This window comes from Propithecus coquereli, unplaced genomic scaffold, assembly GCF_000956105.1.
Source record: "Propithecus coquereli isolate 6110/MARCELLA unplaced genomic scaffold, Pcoq_1.0 Scaffold243, whole genome shotgun sequence".
Lineage (NCBI taxonomy): Eukaryota > Metazoa > Chordata > Mammalia > Primates > Indriidae > Propithecus > Propithecus coquereli.
In genome coordinates, this window is record NW_012147986.1 from 4,726,438 (window position 1) to 4,744,112 (window position 17,675).

The 17,675-nt window shown below is 38.3% G+C and overlaps 1 protein-coding gene across 2 annotated transcripts in view; it reads left to right on the plus strand.

Annotated features, from left to right (window-relative positions):
* Positions 1-509: 509 nt before the first annotated feature.
* The window catches only part of CNRIP1 (cannabinoid receptor interacting protein 1), a 29,294-nt gene continuing 12,128 nt past the window's right edge, over positions 510-17,675 (plus strand). The window contains exons 1-2 of one of the 2 annotated variants that reach the window (XM_012646438.1): positions 510-1,295; positions 3,199-3,349. In XM_012646438.1, the coding sequence (XP_012501892.1) occupies positions 1,117-1,295; positions 3,199-3,349 (330 nt within the window). In that variant the 5' untranslated portion in view covers positions 510-1,116. The remainder of the gene's footprint in view (positions 1,296-3,198; positions 3,350-17,675) is intronic. The other variant, XM_012646439.1, reaches the window with a different exon arrangement.

Here is a 17,675-nt window from a genome sequence, read left to right on the forward strand (position 1 = left end):
GGTGGTGCTGAAGCAGGTGCTCACTCTCTGTTCTCTGAAGACATTCCCAGGACAGCTCTAATACCCTTAGTGTCCCCGTGCTTCCAAAAATCACCCGCTGTCAACCGACCTCTGCCACCACGAAGACTGTCTAATCATGCTTAATATGCAAATCTAAACTCTGCGGTGTCGCATGGGGCGCCCTGCCAATAATCCTTTGACCCATCCCTCCTCTGCCGTTGTTACAAGTGTGCTTTAGGCACATACCAGGTGCCTTTTACAGGGTTAATAGCTCATCCTTCAAGATTTGTGTACACATAGTGACTCATTACACCCCGTCATTTTTGAGACAAGGATGTGTTTAATGGAAATGCACACCCGCAAGAAGGTGTAGCTCCTTGTATATGCTTCTTTTCTTTTCTTTTTCTTCCGTACATTCCTAATCTAGTGTGGCCGGCAGTCCACATTAGATGGAATTGTGCCTTGCCTCGGCCATTTCCCCTAAGCTTTGGAAAGACTCAAATTTCCTGAAATCTAAATCTCTAGCTAGCGGTTTCCTGTTTCCTTTCCCCTCTCAGTCTCCTCCTGCCTGGCTGGGGCCGGATCCGCAAGCCCCTTAGTGGCCTATGCAGTATCCAGATTCCGGGGATCTCAGTCGCTGGGGTAGCAGTCGCTTAACCCCAGTGCCTCCCATTCCTCTCCTCCTCCCACCCGGTTCCAGGAGGAGCCTAAATGTCCGCTTCCCCAGCTGAAGGGGATTGTGGTGCGTAAACAGGATTAACTCCCTCGCCCCCAGGCGCGCTGAGCTGTTGGGTGGCCTGCGGGCCGCGGCGAGCCCCCGGGTGCGCAGAGGGCGCAGCAGGAGAGCGGGGGATGGGGAAGCTCCCGGCCCGGAGGCTGTCTCTCGGGCCCGCGTCCTCGCCGACTGGGGCGGGGGGCCACAGCCTCAGCAGCTGCTGCTCCGAAGCCCAGGAGGACGGCGGGGACGGCGCGGGTTCCTAGCGGCAGCCTCCCCTCCACCACCTCCCTCTCCCTCCTCGCGCGTCTTCTTCTCCGCCCCCCGCGCTCCAACCACTCGGTCGCAGCCCGCGCTGTCCTCCGGCCCCCGGAGCCGCCGCGCCAGCCCCTCGCCCAGCCATGGGGGACCTGCCGGGCCTCGTGCGCCTCTCCATCGCGCTGCGCATCCAGCCCAATGACGGCCCGGTCTTCTACAAGGTGGACGGGCAGCGATTCGGCCAGAACCGCACCATCAAGCTGCTCACCGGCTCCTCCTACAAGGTGGAGGTGAAGATTAAGCCCACCACGCTGCAGGTCGAGTGAGTGCGGGGTGCGCCGCGGCTGCAGGGTCCCGCGAGGGGTGCGGGCGGAGGACTGGGGGTCCCCGGGACGGCCCGGGCCTCTCTGGGGCCTCTGGCCTCGCCCAGCGGGCCAGGGGGTGGGGGAAAGAGGTCTGCTCCCTGTTCGCCTTCGCCCCCTCCTCTGCCTTACGCTGGTATTCCTCTGTTCTCGCTTCCCCCCACCCCTCGGGGTGACCTCAGTGGCTTCGTTGAAATCATCCGCTGGAAGCCAGGGTTTTTGTTTGTTTCTTGTAAATTTCTCATCCCTTCTGTCCAGCCATCGGCGCGGAACCACGGGCGGCCGGGTGGGGCCGAGAGGAGAAGCTCGCAGGGTTCACTACCGCAATCCCTGCCCTCCTCTGCTAGGTCCTGGCGTGCAGCCCGCTCTGCCCTCGAGGCTGAAGAGGGGAGAAAAGCTGAGGAATGAGGAGTCAAGGCGGGGGAGGGGTGGCCATTGGGGTTCCCTGAGGGAAGCTCCCCGCTGCCCCCGCGGCCGGGGTCCCCAGGTCTGGAAGAGCAGGCACAAGCCCCCCGGATGGCCGCCTCTGCTCAGGCCTAGTTCACGGTTTTCCACGCTTACGCTTTTCGTTTTCTCCCGAGTTCTCTGTTCAGCCTGGTGATGGTGCCTGGGATTAGCAACATCCTCACAGCAAGAGGATGTTTTTTGGTTTATTCCTGTTAGGAATTATCTCTTCCCAGCTCCAACAGGATGATGTATCCACTAGACCTCTGGCGGGAAAGTCTGTGTGGGGGCCTTGACCTCTAAGCTTCCACCTAAGTATTGTGTGAAGTCTAGTCTGGAAAGAGAAAATAAACCAACATTTATTGTGTATACCATATGCTGGGCATTATTGTGGGGTGGGGGCGGGGAGTGGGCTTTGAATCCAGCAGACAGCTTTTATAACTTAAGTTAGTACGATAAACTTGGATTCGCCTTCCAGGTGCAAGGACCTAGGACCAAACCTGGATGGTTTCTGGTACTCCCGGTCCACCTATTTGTCAGCATCCCCCACAGCTGCACGCAGCCACAGTGGCGTGTGCACCTGTATATAACCCAGGCTTTTCCTTTCCCTCCTTTCCTGGCAACCTTATCCCTGGATTGGTTGGAGGATTGGTTGCAGGAAAGGTTATGTGTTCTACATTCCATTTTCTTCGAAGTAGTTCTCTACTTTCAAACTAATCTACAAATGAATTTGTTAATAACAAGATTGTTTTTTCTAATTACACTTTAATTTCATCAAGGATTTTTCAGTGCCCTAACTCGGTAGTTCTCAAACCTGAGTATACATCAGAATCTTCTGGAGACCTTGTTAAAACACAGATGACTGGGGCCCACATCAGAATTTCTAGTTTACTGTGGGCCTAAGGATTTGATTTCTAATAGGTCCACAGGTGATGCTGGTACTGCTAGTCCAGGGACGTCGCTTTGAGAGCCATTATCCTAACACAAAGGAATGATGCCAGTAAGAACTTCTGGTGGTGTGGCAGGTGTGAGGTACCCCAAATCATAGGACCCCTGATTGTTGGAACAGAACAAGTCATTAGAGAACTGATTCAGTGATTCTTGATCCTATCTGCACATGAAAATCACCTAGATAAACTTAAAATAAATTTATCAGTGTCCAAACTACATCCCAGACCAATTAAATCTTAATCTCTGGGGTTGGGGATGGGGCTGGGTATAGGTAGGTTTTTAATAGCTCCACAGATGATTTTAATGAGCAACTAAAGAGGAAAACCACCACCTACTGAACTTTTTACCATACCACAATGTCCCCTTTAGCCAAACCCTGTAGGTTTCCTGCCTAGGGTTTTGCTCCAGACCAAGAGAGGGTACCTAGGCTAATTCCTACCATATGTGGTCAACTCAAGTCCATTGCAGGAACATTTCCATTGGTGGTGTGCTTGTCCCGCTGGAGCTGAAGTCTAAAGAGCCTGATGGGGACAGAATTGTTTATACGGGCACATACGACACAGAAGGTGTGGTCCCAACCAAGAGTGGAGAACGGCAACCCATCCAGATCACCATGCCGGTAAGGCCTGCTTGGGGTTATGGAGGCGTGGTACCAGGGCAAAGGGAAACCATGGAAATCACTCTTTTTCTAAGAAAAGGTATATTCAAAGCCAATTACTGTGGAAATTGGGTTGTGAGTTTCCTTCAAGGATCTGCTGGAGAGAGAACTGTGTAATTATCTTTTGTATGGCAGCCTGATCCTATAAATGCCACCATATAAGCAGCAGTAGATGGTTTGGGAGAGATATTACCTATATCCCCATTTCCCCTGTTATATTCTACATCAGGACTGATTTAGATAATTGGCCCTGAGAAGTTTCTGATTCCAAGTAGCTACAACCTTTTGATTGTGAGAAAGCTGATTTGAATGACATTTTGCTACTTAAATCTACTCTAAAGGAAGGAGCCCAAAAAGTGACTGCCATGGAAAATGATAAACCTCTTAGTATCTAGTAAAACAATGATATAACCAGGTCATATTGGTCCCTAAAGGAAAAAATTGGTAGAAAGGATAGTCAAGATACAGATTTAAATATATGTGCAAACATGATAGGTGGTGAAGTAAGCTTGCTAAAACACAGGGAAAAAAAGGCTCACCTAAACTGCTGCTGTAAAATTTGGGTAGTTTTTTCCCTCTGCAAGAATTGTCTGCCCCCTAGCTTTATAGGGAATATCGCAGAGGTTCTCAAATACCCGTGTGCATAAAAATCTCCTTGGTAGTTTGTTTACAATGCCAGACTCAGGCTCCACCTCCAGTGATTTTAGTTCAGTAGAGCTAGAGTGAGGCCAAAGAAACTCTTAACAAGCATAGAGGATCCTGATGGGGATGGTTTGCGGAATGCGCTTTGAGAAGCCCTGGTCTAAGAGCTAATCCACATAGTCCTTTAGAACCTTAGTTTTCACAGTGCCCAATATCCCTAAAACAACCACGATAGTAACACAAGGAAATAATCTAGCAGCCTGTGCCTTTTCATCTTATGTTTGAATTATTTTTGGAAAAAGTTCTATTTTCCATCAAAGAATCTTCAACAGAGAAAAATACAAAAATGGGGGAAATAAATAATTCCTATAAGAGACAACTGTTAACATTTTGGTGAATATTCTTAGAAAGTTGTTTCTACTATGTATTGGAATGTATATGTATTTATTGGGTATCATTCTATATATTCTTTTCTACTTATGTATATCTTTCAATATCAAATACACATTCAAAGATGTATACATGGAATATCATTTTAAAGTCTGGGTCCTCTGTGATCTCATTGTATCAAATTATCCTCAGTCACCTATTGCTGATTATTTCTATTTTTCAGTATTATAAACTACATTAAAAATCACTCACTTCTGCACAATTGTCTAATGTTTTCTTGATCCCTAGAAGAAATTTACATCTTAAGGCACCTTATAAGACTGCCTAACTGACCTCCAGAAAGGCTAGGCAATTTACACTCCTATCATCTGTATTTAAGTATCCATCTCCTTCTGCACTAGGTATAATTAATCATTTTTAAATATTTTTAATCTGATAGGCAGAATATTTTAACTTTTATTTCTTTAGTTTCTATTAATTTGAAATCTTGACATGTTTATTTACTATTTGTATTTCCTTTGTGGATTGCATGTTCATAGGTTTTACCCATTTTTATACTTAAGGGTATTTCATTGGTTTTTAAGAAACCTTTATAAATTAAAAATAGTCATCTCTTTTATCATATCTTGAATGTGTTCACCATTTATCATTTGCTTTTTAACTTTTCTTAAAATATAAATTTTAAATTTTCATATAGTCCAAAATATAGGCCTTTTCCTTTGTGGTTTTTGCAGTTAAGAGCCAGCTTGGAAAGTCTACCTTGACTCCAAGATTGATTATGCAAGCATATACACACAACTACATTTGTGCATTTTCATCTGAACGCTCATGGTCTCATTTGTTGAATTTCTCATGAATTATTGATTTAAATATTTCAATTCATACTTTTATATTGGAATGTATTTGTCCATAATGTCCTAATACAATTATATAAATGCATACTTCTCCAATGGTCAGTTTCATGGTAATTACTTATATGGCAAAAATTGTTTCTTTGTATACTCTCTAATCCTGTTGATATGTCTACTCTTATGCCAATATTACATTGTTTTAAACACATTGTTTTTATTAATATATGTATTCGTATATTTTGTAACTGACCATCTTACGAACTTGCTTACCAAAATTTTTTAGTTAATTATCTTGGGTTTTTCAGATAGATGGCCATAATCTGTTTTTAACTGTCATTCTTCTGGGCTTTTTTCCTGGCCTTATTGCATTGTATAATGTTTCTAGAATAACGTTGATGACCAGTAGTGGCAAGAGGTATCCAGGACTTCAGCGTTAGGTACAATGTTAGTTTCAGAAACTTATGTAAAAGCAAACTTTTTCTAGTTCACTAAGGTATTTTTTTTAATTGGAAGATGTGTTGAATTTCATATAATTCCTTTTCCCATCTATGGAGATAATTTATCTTCTTTGATATATTAATGTGATGAATTATATAAAGTAATACACATTCAAATACTAAACTATCCTTTATTTCCTAAAATAAGCCCTATTTAAACATGATATGTTAGTTTTATTTAATAATACATTGTTAAATTCAGTATGCTAAGATTTTATTTAGGATTTTTAGATTTTTATTTTTTATTTGCTTGCCTTATGAGCAAATATTTGAGGATTTCCTATATCTCAGGCAGCTAGGGGAAGTATGGTAAACAAAATAGATTCCCCGGGCTTCATGGAGCTGCTCATCTAGAGGGGGAAAACCTACCTTGTACATGATTGTCAATAAGGTAAATACTTGCTATTATAAAAAAGCGTAGTGAAAAACTAGTAGTTCCCTTGGAGCATATAGTGGGGGTCTTATCCTAATCCAAGATTTTGGACATGGCTTTCTTGAGAAAGAAATTAAGGATGAATAAGAGCTGGGGGAAGAGGGAGCCATTGAGGAAAGACGAATTGCAAAAGTCGGGAGCTGGGAGAGAGCGTATGATGCTCTAATGGATGAGAGAAACCCAGCATGGCTGGAGTGGAGAGTGAGGCAGAGACTGGCTCAAGATAAAACTGGAGAGGTAAGTAGGGGTTAGATATTATAGGGTTATCATCTTTATTGGATTTATCCTAATGACTATAGAAATTCGTTGAAGATTTTCAAATCAATTTTGTAATTCAATTTATACACAATAAAATGCACCAACTTTAAGTGTACAATTATGTAGGCTTTGGCAAATGGATGCTACTGTATGATCACCACCCCAGTAAAGATACAGAACCATTTCTATTACCCTGAAAACTCCCCCATGCCTATTTGCAGTTAATCTCCCCATCCCTACCCCACCCCCTGAGCTTGCTGTCTCAATATTAGTTTTAACTATGTGAGGACGTCATGTAAATATAATTATAATGTTGTGTCTGGCTTCTTTCCCTTGGTATAATGTTCTTGAGATTCATCTGTTTGTATGTATCAGTACTTTTATCACTAGGTAGTACAATAGATTGTATGGATATAGGCCGATTTACCCCTTTACCAATACATGGACATCTGGGTTGTTTTCAGCTTTTGGTATTATCCTGCTATGAACATTTGAGTATGAGTCTCAGTGTGAGTATATGTTTTCATTTCTCTTGAGTAAATACCTGAGAGGAGAATTGCTAAGTCACATGGTAAGTGTATATTTATCTATATAACAAATGTTCAGACTTTTGTACTATTTCATATTTCCAACAGCAATGTATGAGAATTCTAGTTGCTTTACACATTCAATATATGTGAATTTTCTTAATTTAGAAATGCAAATGACCCAGAAGAGCCAAAACAATTTTATTTCATTATCTGTACTGTAGTCCTTAAATCAGGAAGCATAAATCCTCCATCTTTGCTTATCCAAAGTTATTTTGGCTATTCTAGGTCCTTTGCATGTGTATATATTAATATCATATACATGAGATACATACATTAGAAAGAGCTTGTCAGATTTCTCCAAAAATTGGGATATTGGGTTTGCATTAAATCTATAGGTCAATTTGGAGAGATTTGACATCTTAATATTGAGTTTTCTAATCCATGAATATGCTATGTCTCTATTTAGGTCTTGAATTTTCTCTGTAGTATATTACAATGTTCCCTCTACAGATTTTATGTATATTTTGTTAAACTTATTATTAACTACATATTTTTGAATGCTACTATAAATGGAATTGTTTATATTGCTGGTATATGGAAATAAAATTGATTTTTGTACATTGATCTTGAATTCTGAGACTTTGCTAATCTCACTTATTAATTCTGATAGCTTTCTTTTGTAGAAGCTCTAGGATTTTCTACTTACGTTATCATGTCATCTGTAAATAAAAAGTTTTTATCCTTTCTTTCCAAGCTGTATTCCTTTTATTTATGGCCTAATTTTAATGACTGAGACCTTCAGTATGCTGCTAAAAAGAAATGGTGAGAGTAGACATTCTTGTTCCTCAATCTTAGGAGAAAGCATTCAGTTTTTCAACAAGTATAATGTCAGCCGTATGATTATACTGTTATTAGGTTAAGGAAGTTCCCTTCCATTCCTAGTTTACTGAGGGTTTTATCATGAATGTATTGTAAAATGTTTTCAAATACTTTTTCTATATCTTTTGAGATGATCATAAGGTATTTTTTTCTTTATTCGGTTTATGGTAGATTACATTGCTTTTTCAATATTAAAATAACCTTGAATACCCAGGTAAAATACCACTTGGTTATGGTATATTCTCTGTATGTATACTGGGATTTGATTCATTAATATTTTGTTGGGGATTTTTATATCTGTGTTTCTGGAGGATATTTGTCTATGGTTTTTTTCTTATCTCTCTGTCTAGTTTTGGTGTCAGGGTAATGCTAGCTGCATAAAATGATTTGGAAAGTGTTCACTCTTCTATTTTCTGAAAGAGTCTTTATAAAACTGGTATTATTCCTAGTGTCAGAATTCACCAATGAAGGCATTTTACTTTATTTGAAGGTTTTTAATTATAAATTGAATTTCCTTAATTGATATTGGGCTATTCAGGTTTATTTCATGGTTAGTTTTATAATTTCTTTGAAGTCATTCATTTCAATTAAGTTGTCAAATTTATTGGCATAAAGTATTCACAATAATCCTCCACCATCCTTTAATGTCTTAGGATCTCTAACAATGTCTATTCTTTCATTCTTAATATTCAACATTTTTCCTTTTTCTTCCCTGATCAGCTAGAGATTTCAGTTTTATTGGCCTTTTATAAAATCCTACCTTCGTTTTCACATGCTTTACTCTCCATTTTTCTATTCCATTTTCTGGTCCTGTATTTCGTTCCTTTGTTTGCTTTGAAATGTTTTAATTAAGGCTTAATACATACACAGTAAGATGATCCCTTTGTATATTGTAGCGTTCTGGTTTTCAGTAATTCGACTATGATGTACCTAAGTGTGTTTTTTCTTTGTATCTTTTTCCTTGGGATCATTGCATTTCTTGAATCTATGGGTTAATGTTTTCACAAAATTTGGAGTGTTATTAACTATTTTGTCAAATACTTTTTTTCTACTCCATTATCTCCTTTCTTTGCAGGACTTCAACTAAACATATGTTGGAAAGCTTCATATTATCCCACAAGTCTTTGAGGCCCTGTTCAATTTTCTTCAATTTTTTTAATGGATCTTCAGATTAGATCATTTCTATTGATGTATCCTTAAGGTTACTGATTGTTTCTTCTGCTATTTCCAGTCTTATACTGGTCTTCTAAATATTTATTATATTTGCCAGCTCTAGCATTCTCATTGCATTTTTTGTAATTTCAATTTCTGGAGATTCCTTATGTTTATTCCTTGAGACCATGTTTTCCTTTATTTCTTGAGCATATTTATAATTGCTGGTTTGAAATGTTTGATAAATGAACACCTGGCTCTATTTAGAGTAAATTACTGTAGATTTTTTTCCTGAATATGGGTCACACTTTCCTGTATTATGTGTCTAGTCATTTTTGGTTAGAAACTTAACATTGTGGATAATATATTGAGTATTATTATTTTTTTTTTTTACACTCTAGCAGGCAGTAAACATTCCTATACTTAAACTTCAAATTTTGTCTTCCTAGCAGTGTGCAGCAGCTAATATCTCTGCTCAGTCTTTTTAAACTTCTAATTGCTGGGTTTGTTTAGCCTAGTCCTCTTTTGTGCCCATGGAGTTTAGCAGTCAGCCAAGGAATCAGAGTTTATAGTGAGATTTTTGGACCCACCCACCCTTAGGTTTTCCCTAAATTTCCAGCTGCTCTGCCAGTGCTAAAGTCTTACTTTGACACCTCATGACAGTAAGGCTCCAACTTCTCAGGTTTGGGAATGCACTAAAACAAAAATGAACTTACAAATCTTATTCAGCACAACTTTATCTTTCCAAGATTGTGCTGGTTTGTCTGCTTTTTCAGTGGGTCTCCTAGGGAGTCTCCCTCCCACTATCCTACACTTGCAGTTGGCTAGCGATTATAGTCAGAGTTATGGCCAGATTTGGGGTTCCATCCTTTCTGCAGCTCTTTTTCCCAGGGTTTCCTACCTAAATTTCCAGCTTCTCTGCCAGTCCTGGTGTCGTCTTCTGTCACTTTCAGCAGGTAGGGCCCCCACTTTCTCCTGCCAGACCCTCAAAGGATTGAGGAGTGCCCTTGGGCAAGAAAGCCACAAACAAAATTTGTAATTGTTGCAGTTGAAGTCTTTCAAGAGTGACTGTCCTCTGGCTTCTGTCCTACTTTTAGGAGTCACTTTTTAAAGCCCTCAAATAGTTTTTGTTTACATTTTGCCAGATTATATAATCAACTGTGTAAGGTTCACCGGACAAATCCATTCCACCATTACTCCCCCTTTTAAAAACCTTTCAATGTAGGAGTTTCAGTTCCTGGTAATGTGATAAGATTAGCATGTGAAAATTGGCATGTGTAGATTGGAGGGGTAGATAGAGAGGCGAAGAACAATTAGAAAGCAGTCTTAAGTTTTCATGTCAAGGTTAATAGCATTACAAAATGAATTAGAAACTTTTTTTATAGTTTATACTCTGAAACAATTTACACAGCATAGGACTTAGCTATTGCTTGAAAGTCTGACAGAATTTCCCCATAAGTCAGGATCAAAAATAAAGAGATTTGGAAAGGCGGTCTTTAACTTTCAATTTAGTCCATGACTTTTACCTTTTGGGAGTTTTATTGAGTCAATGTTATATTTTTCTGGGGAAAACATCTATTTCTACAGAAATGGATTATACATTTAAAAATGTATTTAAATACATTTAAAATGTATTTTCAGACCTCTAGGAGTATTAAGCACTATTGATAGACCAGTTAAGCCATCAAAAACAACACCCTTAAACAAGCCTAGACCCACTTTCACTGAATTGTATTTTGACATTAGGCTTTCAAGTGTTAATGAAAGTTTGCTCACAGCTAAATGCCCTTTAATGTTCCATGTGGAGTTTTGGTTTTTTTTTAAGAATTTAGAACTAGGAAAACTTTTCCGTTTTTTTTCTTCAAGAAATTAATATTTCTCTCCTTTCTAATGCGGAGAATGATTTAACTCATTTTTCAAACTGTTTTCTGAAGTCTTAGGGTTCCCCTGAGGTACTACTTCAGGACTTGTTGGATGGGACAGGGAGAAGGCAAACATCTCTCTTCGTCTAGTCATATGTTACAGTACTGCCTTATATTGTGAAGAAAAAGTTCTGTAAAAATATTTAAAATCACTGATAATTGACAGTCTTTTTTTGCATTGGAAACCAGAAAGCCCCGAACCAAATCTAAGCTCAAACAATGCATTATGTTTAATATGCTTATTTTCCATGATCATTATTTTATTTGCATATATTTAGTTTTATATAAAAATCTAAATGTCATCTTAAATTCTTTGTAAAATGTACAGTATCATATAAATCAAGGTTGAATAAGATGGGAAAGTTAAATTATAAATCTAAAATTATGGAAAAATCAAAATACTGTTAACTATGGGAAAATAACTCGATTTTTAAATAGAAGAAATCATAAAGGAAATAAAGCAATAGAAAAGTATGACACTTTTTAAATCTTTGAGCCTGATTTTTTTAAAATACCAATCTCCAACAGAAATACTGACAAAACAGGAAGAACATTTTCCATGAGAAGAAATGAAATTAAAATGTAGAAATGTTCATTCTTGTAAATAATAGTGAAAAGTAAACTAGAAAATCTACTTCTTAAAGTAATTCCCAGCGATATCTTTATTATAAACAAAGCCTTCTTTATTGCTGGTAAGATTGTAAAATGGTATGTACAATGCTTTTAAAAAATGGCTGTGTGCAGGACAAGCCATAAAGATTCATTTATTTTGAGCAAATAATTTCACTCCTGTTGATGTAGAGATATAGATGCACAAAATTAATTATTAGAATATTTTTTATGGTAGGGGACAACTGACATATCTAATATCTGGGGAATAGTCTAATTGTCATAATACATCATGATAGAGTCCTATGTCACCATTAAAACTGTAACAATGAATAGGTAGTTGGACAACATACAATTGTAATTGTTGAATTTTTAATATTAAAAATGCAACTATAAAACATGCATATGTGGAAGATAATCTGAAAATGAACTGAATCAAAATGTAGGGATTACTTCTGCTTTAAAATTTGCTCAAATTTCTGAACCTTGTTATTTCACTTTTTTAATCATGCAAATCTTATAAGATGCTGGGATGCATTCCCAGCTCTCCCCTCTGTGCCCAGCCAAAAAGGAATCCCACAGGGACTTGCCTTCAGTCCTATTTCATGTGACCCTAAATGGCAGTATTTGAGAATATGACTTTCTTCAGAAAACAGCTAGCATCAAACCCGTGCATGTAATCTGTATACCATGTTAGAGCTAAAAGTATCCTTAGAGATCAGATAGAAGAATCCACCCTGCATTGAAAAATCAAGCCCACTGAGTTAAGATATGCCTGGGTTCACAGAGTTAATTACAGAAGTAGATAGCATCCTGATATCTTCCTGACTTCCAGTTTTAATTCTGACATTCTTGACTTTTCCTCAGGTACCCACAACAGGGACATTTCCCTTATGAACTAGGAATAATAATCTGGGGACTTGCTACTTAACTGGATTTACCTGGACATGTCAAGGTTTCAGTGTTTTCTGTGAGAATGTGGTATCTGTATAAAATTTTTAATACTTAAGCTTGAAATATTGGTGACTTAATGTCACAGATAGTGTTAAAGCTTTCACCACTAGAATGAAAACTTCAAGGTAGCACTATCACTGCTGACTTGATCAGAAAACCTTCATTTCAATCATTTTCCTTATAATCAGCCTATTACAAGTAAGATATAAATAGATGGCCAATGCTCAAACTAAAAGCTGTGTGATCATTGTTTGGAACAATTAACTATCCATCCCTACTTCTAGATGTGAAAATTTATATGTAAGAACCTGGGCTTTATTTGCTGGGACTGGGGATTTATGAGTGAGTTTAGAGACTGCAGAGCATTTCCTTACAACATATCCTCAAATAATCTAGTAACTTTAGGCTCTCCAACCTTGTGGTGGATGCCCGGACAGGCAAATAAGACTATGGTAAGTAATAATATCTTTTAATGACTAGGTCTGAATCATTCAGACAGTAAAACAAAGCCCTGTGTGCTTCAGTCATTCCAAAGGATGTAGAAATTCTCATTTTCTAGATCCAATTAGGAAGAAGTTTTGAATCAAGGCCTTTCTAAATTGAGCTAGTCTTCTCCTCTAGTCTTCTGTTTATACCTTAAGCAAAAGAAGTACGAATCCATCCCACTAAGACCAGAGGTCCAGGAGGGAGCAGCAGCCTCAGGAAGTTGAAGCTCTGGTCTCCCGCCCATATTGGCTCCAGAGGGAAGTTGAGGACATCTCCTGTCCTGTCCTGTGAGCACATGGAAGAGAGGGAATAATCTTATTTATGGTAGCCTTCTCCACACTTACCCAGTGCTCAGTACGTGTTAGGTGGAAGGCTGAACAACCTAAAGGTAGCTCACCGACCCACTAAGACCTCATGAAAATTCTGACAATTATAGTATTTGCAGTTCTGCTTCAAGTTAAAATTTCAACTCTAATTACATATGCTATTCTCATGAGTCTTGTGATTCTAAAGTTATTTCAGAGTAGTTTTTGAAGAATTTTTTAATCATTGAATAAATGACGGTAGGCTGATTGGCTATTTGTGGGAAACATCATCATTGTTCTTTCCTGATACCACACTCCATAATATATTCCAGATGGAAAAAGTTAACTTTTTGAAAACTTTAAATGAAAGGAATCCATCTCAACTTATAAAAAACGGAATAAATTCAAAGGTAAAAGTTGAAAACTTCAATTACACATAATATAAAATTTCTGTCGAACATCATAAGTTAAATTTTAATTAAAAGGCAACTTAAAATGCAAATGATAATTGGTGAAAAATTATTGGCAACATGTACAGTCTCCCAAGCCGTGTTGCCTTGATTTGCCACTGCCCATACAGACCCTGCCGCTACCTGTAATAATACTACACAGCCCTTTACAGCCCACTGAAACAAAGAGTGGCCACTGAAGTCAGAAAGTAGTCAAATGCAATCTGTCTTAGATTAACAGCAGTGATCTCTTTATTCAGATAATTCCAGAGGCCTTGGTACTGAGAGCATTAGCTCCCATTTATTAAAAACAATACCCATCTCTAATACCTCTCAACCTCCACTTCAAAGAGTGGTGTGATTAATTCCCTGTTCAGTACCTCCAAGGACAGAGTCCAGGTGCAGATTGTGTCTGCATGAATCATTATCACAATTCCTTTTGTTGGCCCTCTTCAGTGGGGGACTGGTGGGAGTTTGGAGGAATAAGGCAGGAAGGTACAAGAGGCTGAGTGTGTGCATGGAGGCGGGTAGCCTCCCAAGTGTAAAATGGATGCACTCTCAGATAGAAAGTTTGGTCCTCATGCCAGCTGTCTGGTCTAGTATTTGGCTAGAGCTATAACCTTAATATGTAAAAATTCTTAGAAACCAATAAGAGATAATCATAGGATATGGGAAATAAAAAAATGAGCACAAAACAATAGGCAATTTACAAAATACAAATGGCTAATAAATATGTGAAAAATGGTTTGATTTCACTATTGGTAAGGAATACAAATAGTATAATGCCAATTTTCACCTATAAAATTGGTGAAATATTGAAAATAATACCAGTTCAGAGCTAGTATATTTATGAAATATAGTGAACTTTATAGACTCATATTGTATCCTGCAATTTTACTAAATTCACTTATTCTAGTAGCTTCTTGTTAGATTGTTTAGTACTTTCTGCAGACACAGTGGTTCATCTGAGAATAGAGACAGTTTTACTCCCTCCCCTCCACCTTTTTTTTTTCCCTCTTGCCTTAAGGCACTGGCTAGGGCCTGCAATACAATTCTGAATAGGAGTGGTAAGAGCACATATTCTTGCCTTGTTTTGTAACTCAAAGAGAAAGGACTCAGTCTCTTGCCATTAAGGATAAAGTTAGCTATAGTTTTTTTGTCAATGCCCCTTAATGAAATTGAAGAATTTTTCTTTTATTCCTAGTTTTCTGAGAATAGAATCAATATGACATTGTCAGACACTCTTTTTGCATCTGTTGATATGATTATATGGTTTTTTCTTTTCTGTTAATATGATAGATTTTCAAGTCTGTGAACTCCAAGGATAAACCCCTCTTGGTCTTGATATATTATCTTTATTATATATTGAGGGATTTGATATACTAATACTTTAAGCAAATAGAAATTATAAGCACATTTTATATATATATGTCCATGTGGAATCTGCCTGTAATTTTTCTTATAATATTTTTGTCAGGCTTTGGTATTAGAGTAATGTTGATTTCATAAAATGAATTGAGAAATGTTCCCTCTGTGGCATGAAATAATTTATATAGAATTGTTTTTTTTTTTTAATTTTTCCTTTAGATATCTGAATTTATCAATGAAGCCATTTGGGCCTGGAAGATTTTTACCTACAAATTCAATTTCTTTAGTAGATGGAGGTCTACTGATAGTTTGTGTCTTTCAAGGAGGAATTTGTCCATTTTGTTGAAATTGTTTGTATAAGATTTTCCTAATTAAGGTCTGTAGGATCTATAATGATGTTCCCTCTTTCATTTCTAACACTGGTCATTTTTCATGCTCAGTTTTGTCAAGGATTTATCAATTTTAAAGACATTTAAAAAACATATTTTAGTTTCATTGATTTATTTTCTCTATAGTTCTTCCTTTTCTAATTCACTGATTTCTGTTCTTTATTTCCTTTCTTCTTCTTACCCCTATATCATCACTAGACTGGCTAAAATTAAAAGGACTGGCAATGCCAAGTGTTGGAGAGGATGTTGAGCAACTGAAACCCTCATTGCTGGTGGGCATGTAAAATGGTACAAACACTTAGGAAAAGTTTCACAGTTTCTTATAAAGATACATACTTTATAAGACCCAGAACTTTTAGCCCTATTTATTTAGCTTTGAGAAATGGACAACATATTTACTAATAAAACCAAGCAGTACAGGAATATAGAGGCTTGGAATCCAGTGGGAGTGGATAGGTCACACCACACTAAAAGTCACAGATGCTTGTTCACACTGAATTTGTTTACTGATAAAGTAACATCAAGTTTCTATCAGTATAATAAGATTGTTCTGTGCTCCCAAGTCAATGGATTTCTGAGTGGCCTTATTCCTGATGAATGTCACATGTCTCCAGTAGAAGTGTGTGGCACAGTGGTAGAAGTACTCTGGGGATTCTATGCCAATGGGTTGTAAGACCATGGAAATTGTTTAAAACAAACTCTTCAGATTCCTCGTTTGTTATCAAGGACAACAAATGAGTCTCCTCTCCTCGGAATTGGTTGCATTCTCTTCGACATTAGTTGTAAAATAAAAGTATATCTAGGCTTGCCATTTGTAAGAACACTATGGGAAATAAAATGTTCAGGTAGAGTGTCTGTTTTAGCTGGGGCTTCTATAATATACGCTAGACTGGGTGGCTTAAATAATAAATATTTATTTCTCAGAGTTCTAGAGGCTGGGAAGTCCAAAAAATCAAGGCACTAGCATATCAGGTGTTTGGTGAGACCCTCTCTTTGGTTCATAGCCACTTTCTTGCTATATCCTCATATGGCAGAAAGCAGATAGATCATCTCCCCAGTTTCTCTTCTTACAAGGGCACTAATCCCATTCATGGGGGCTCTACCCTCATGAACTAATTACCTCCCAAAGGCCTCACCTCTAAATACCCATTACATTGGGGATTTAGGCTTCAACATATGAATTTGGCGGGGGAGGGGGCAGGGATATAACAATGTCCTAAAGCATTCTACATATGACAGTTCATGTAACTTCTCACTTAGGGAGAAAAGGAAAATAGTTCACTAACTCTTTCCCCTTTTCCTTATAGAAAGAGTTTGGTACAGTGCTAACAGCTCCTAGCAGGAATTAGGAGACCTAGGTTCTTGTCCTGTTCCTATCATTAGCTGGTTTTGGAGTCTGGACCTAGGGCAAGTCACTTAACCTTTTGAATCTTAGCTTTTTCATCCATGAATGTGGATAGCAAAAGCAAGGTGGAACGATATCTGTGAAAGTATCATGCAAAACAAAGAATGCTATGAAAATACACAGAATTATAGTTGCATATAAATTGCATCACCCAGGAGCCTGCCTGGGGTGGATTTTCCTTATAAGGGACAGCTAGGCTGGGAGGGAGTGGAGAGCCTGTATAGTTGCTTCTATTCTTTAAGAAGAATGTCAGCTTTTGAGACCCCATGTGTTCTTAGCCAAATGAGAAGAAATTCTGAGCTAGGTAGTAAGAGGCCCAGGAAATAGAACTCCAAAGAAAGAATAGGAAGAATGCTAGTGGGAAGGGTAAACAACTAAGGCATGGGGGAGAGGAAAATGTAAGCATAGTTAGCAGCAGTTACATTTACTTCAATGTGAGCTTGGATCCAGCATTAATAAAAGAGAAGCCAAAACTGAAACACAAGCACCTAAACATCCCATATCTTTAGCTGTGACTGCAGCTGTCAGCAGATTTTAATTTTGGTCTCCTGTGTTACTGAGAACACTTAGGTTGAGACTTTCTTAATTTTAAGTTTATTCAGACATAAGACATAAGCCTTAAGTTTTTTCTTGCCTGTGGTTATAATCATCTTGGTTGGCTTTTTTTTTTTTTACATCCAACTTTTATTTCAGAAAAGATCTCAGCGTTGCAGCATTGTTTCTCTTACTTAGCATGATTTCAGGCTGTTTCCCTCAAAAGATTAGCTG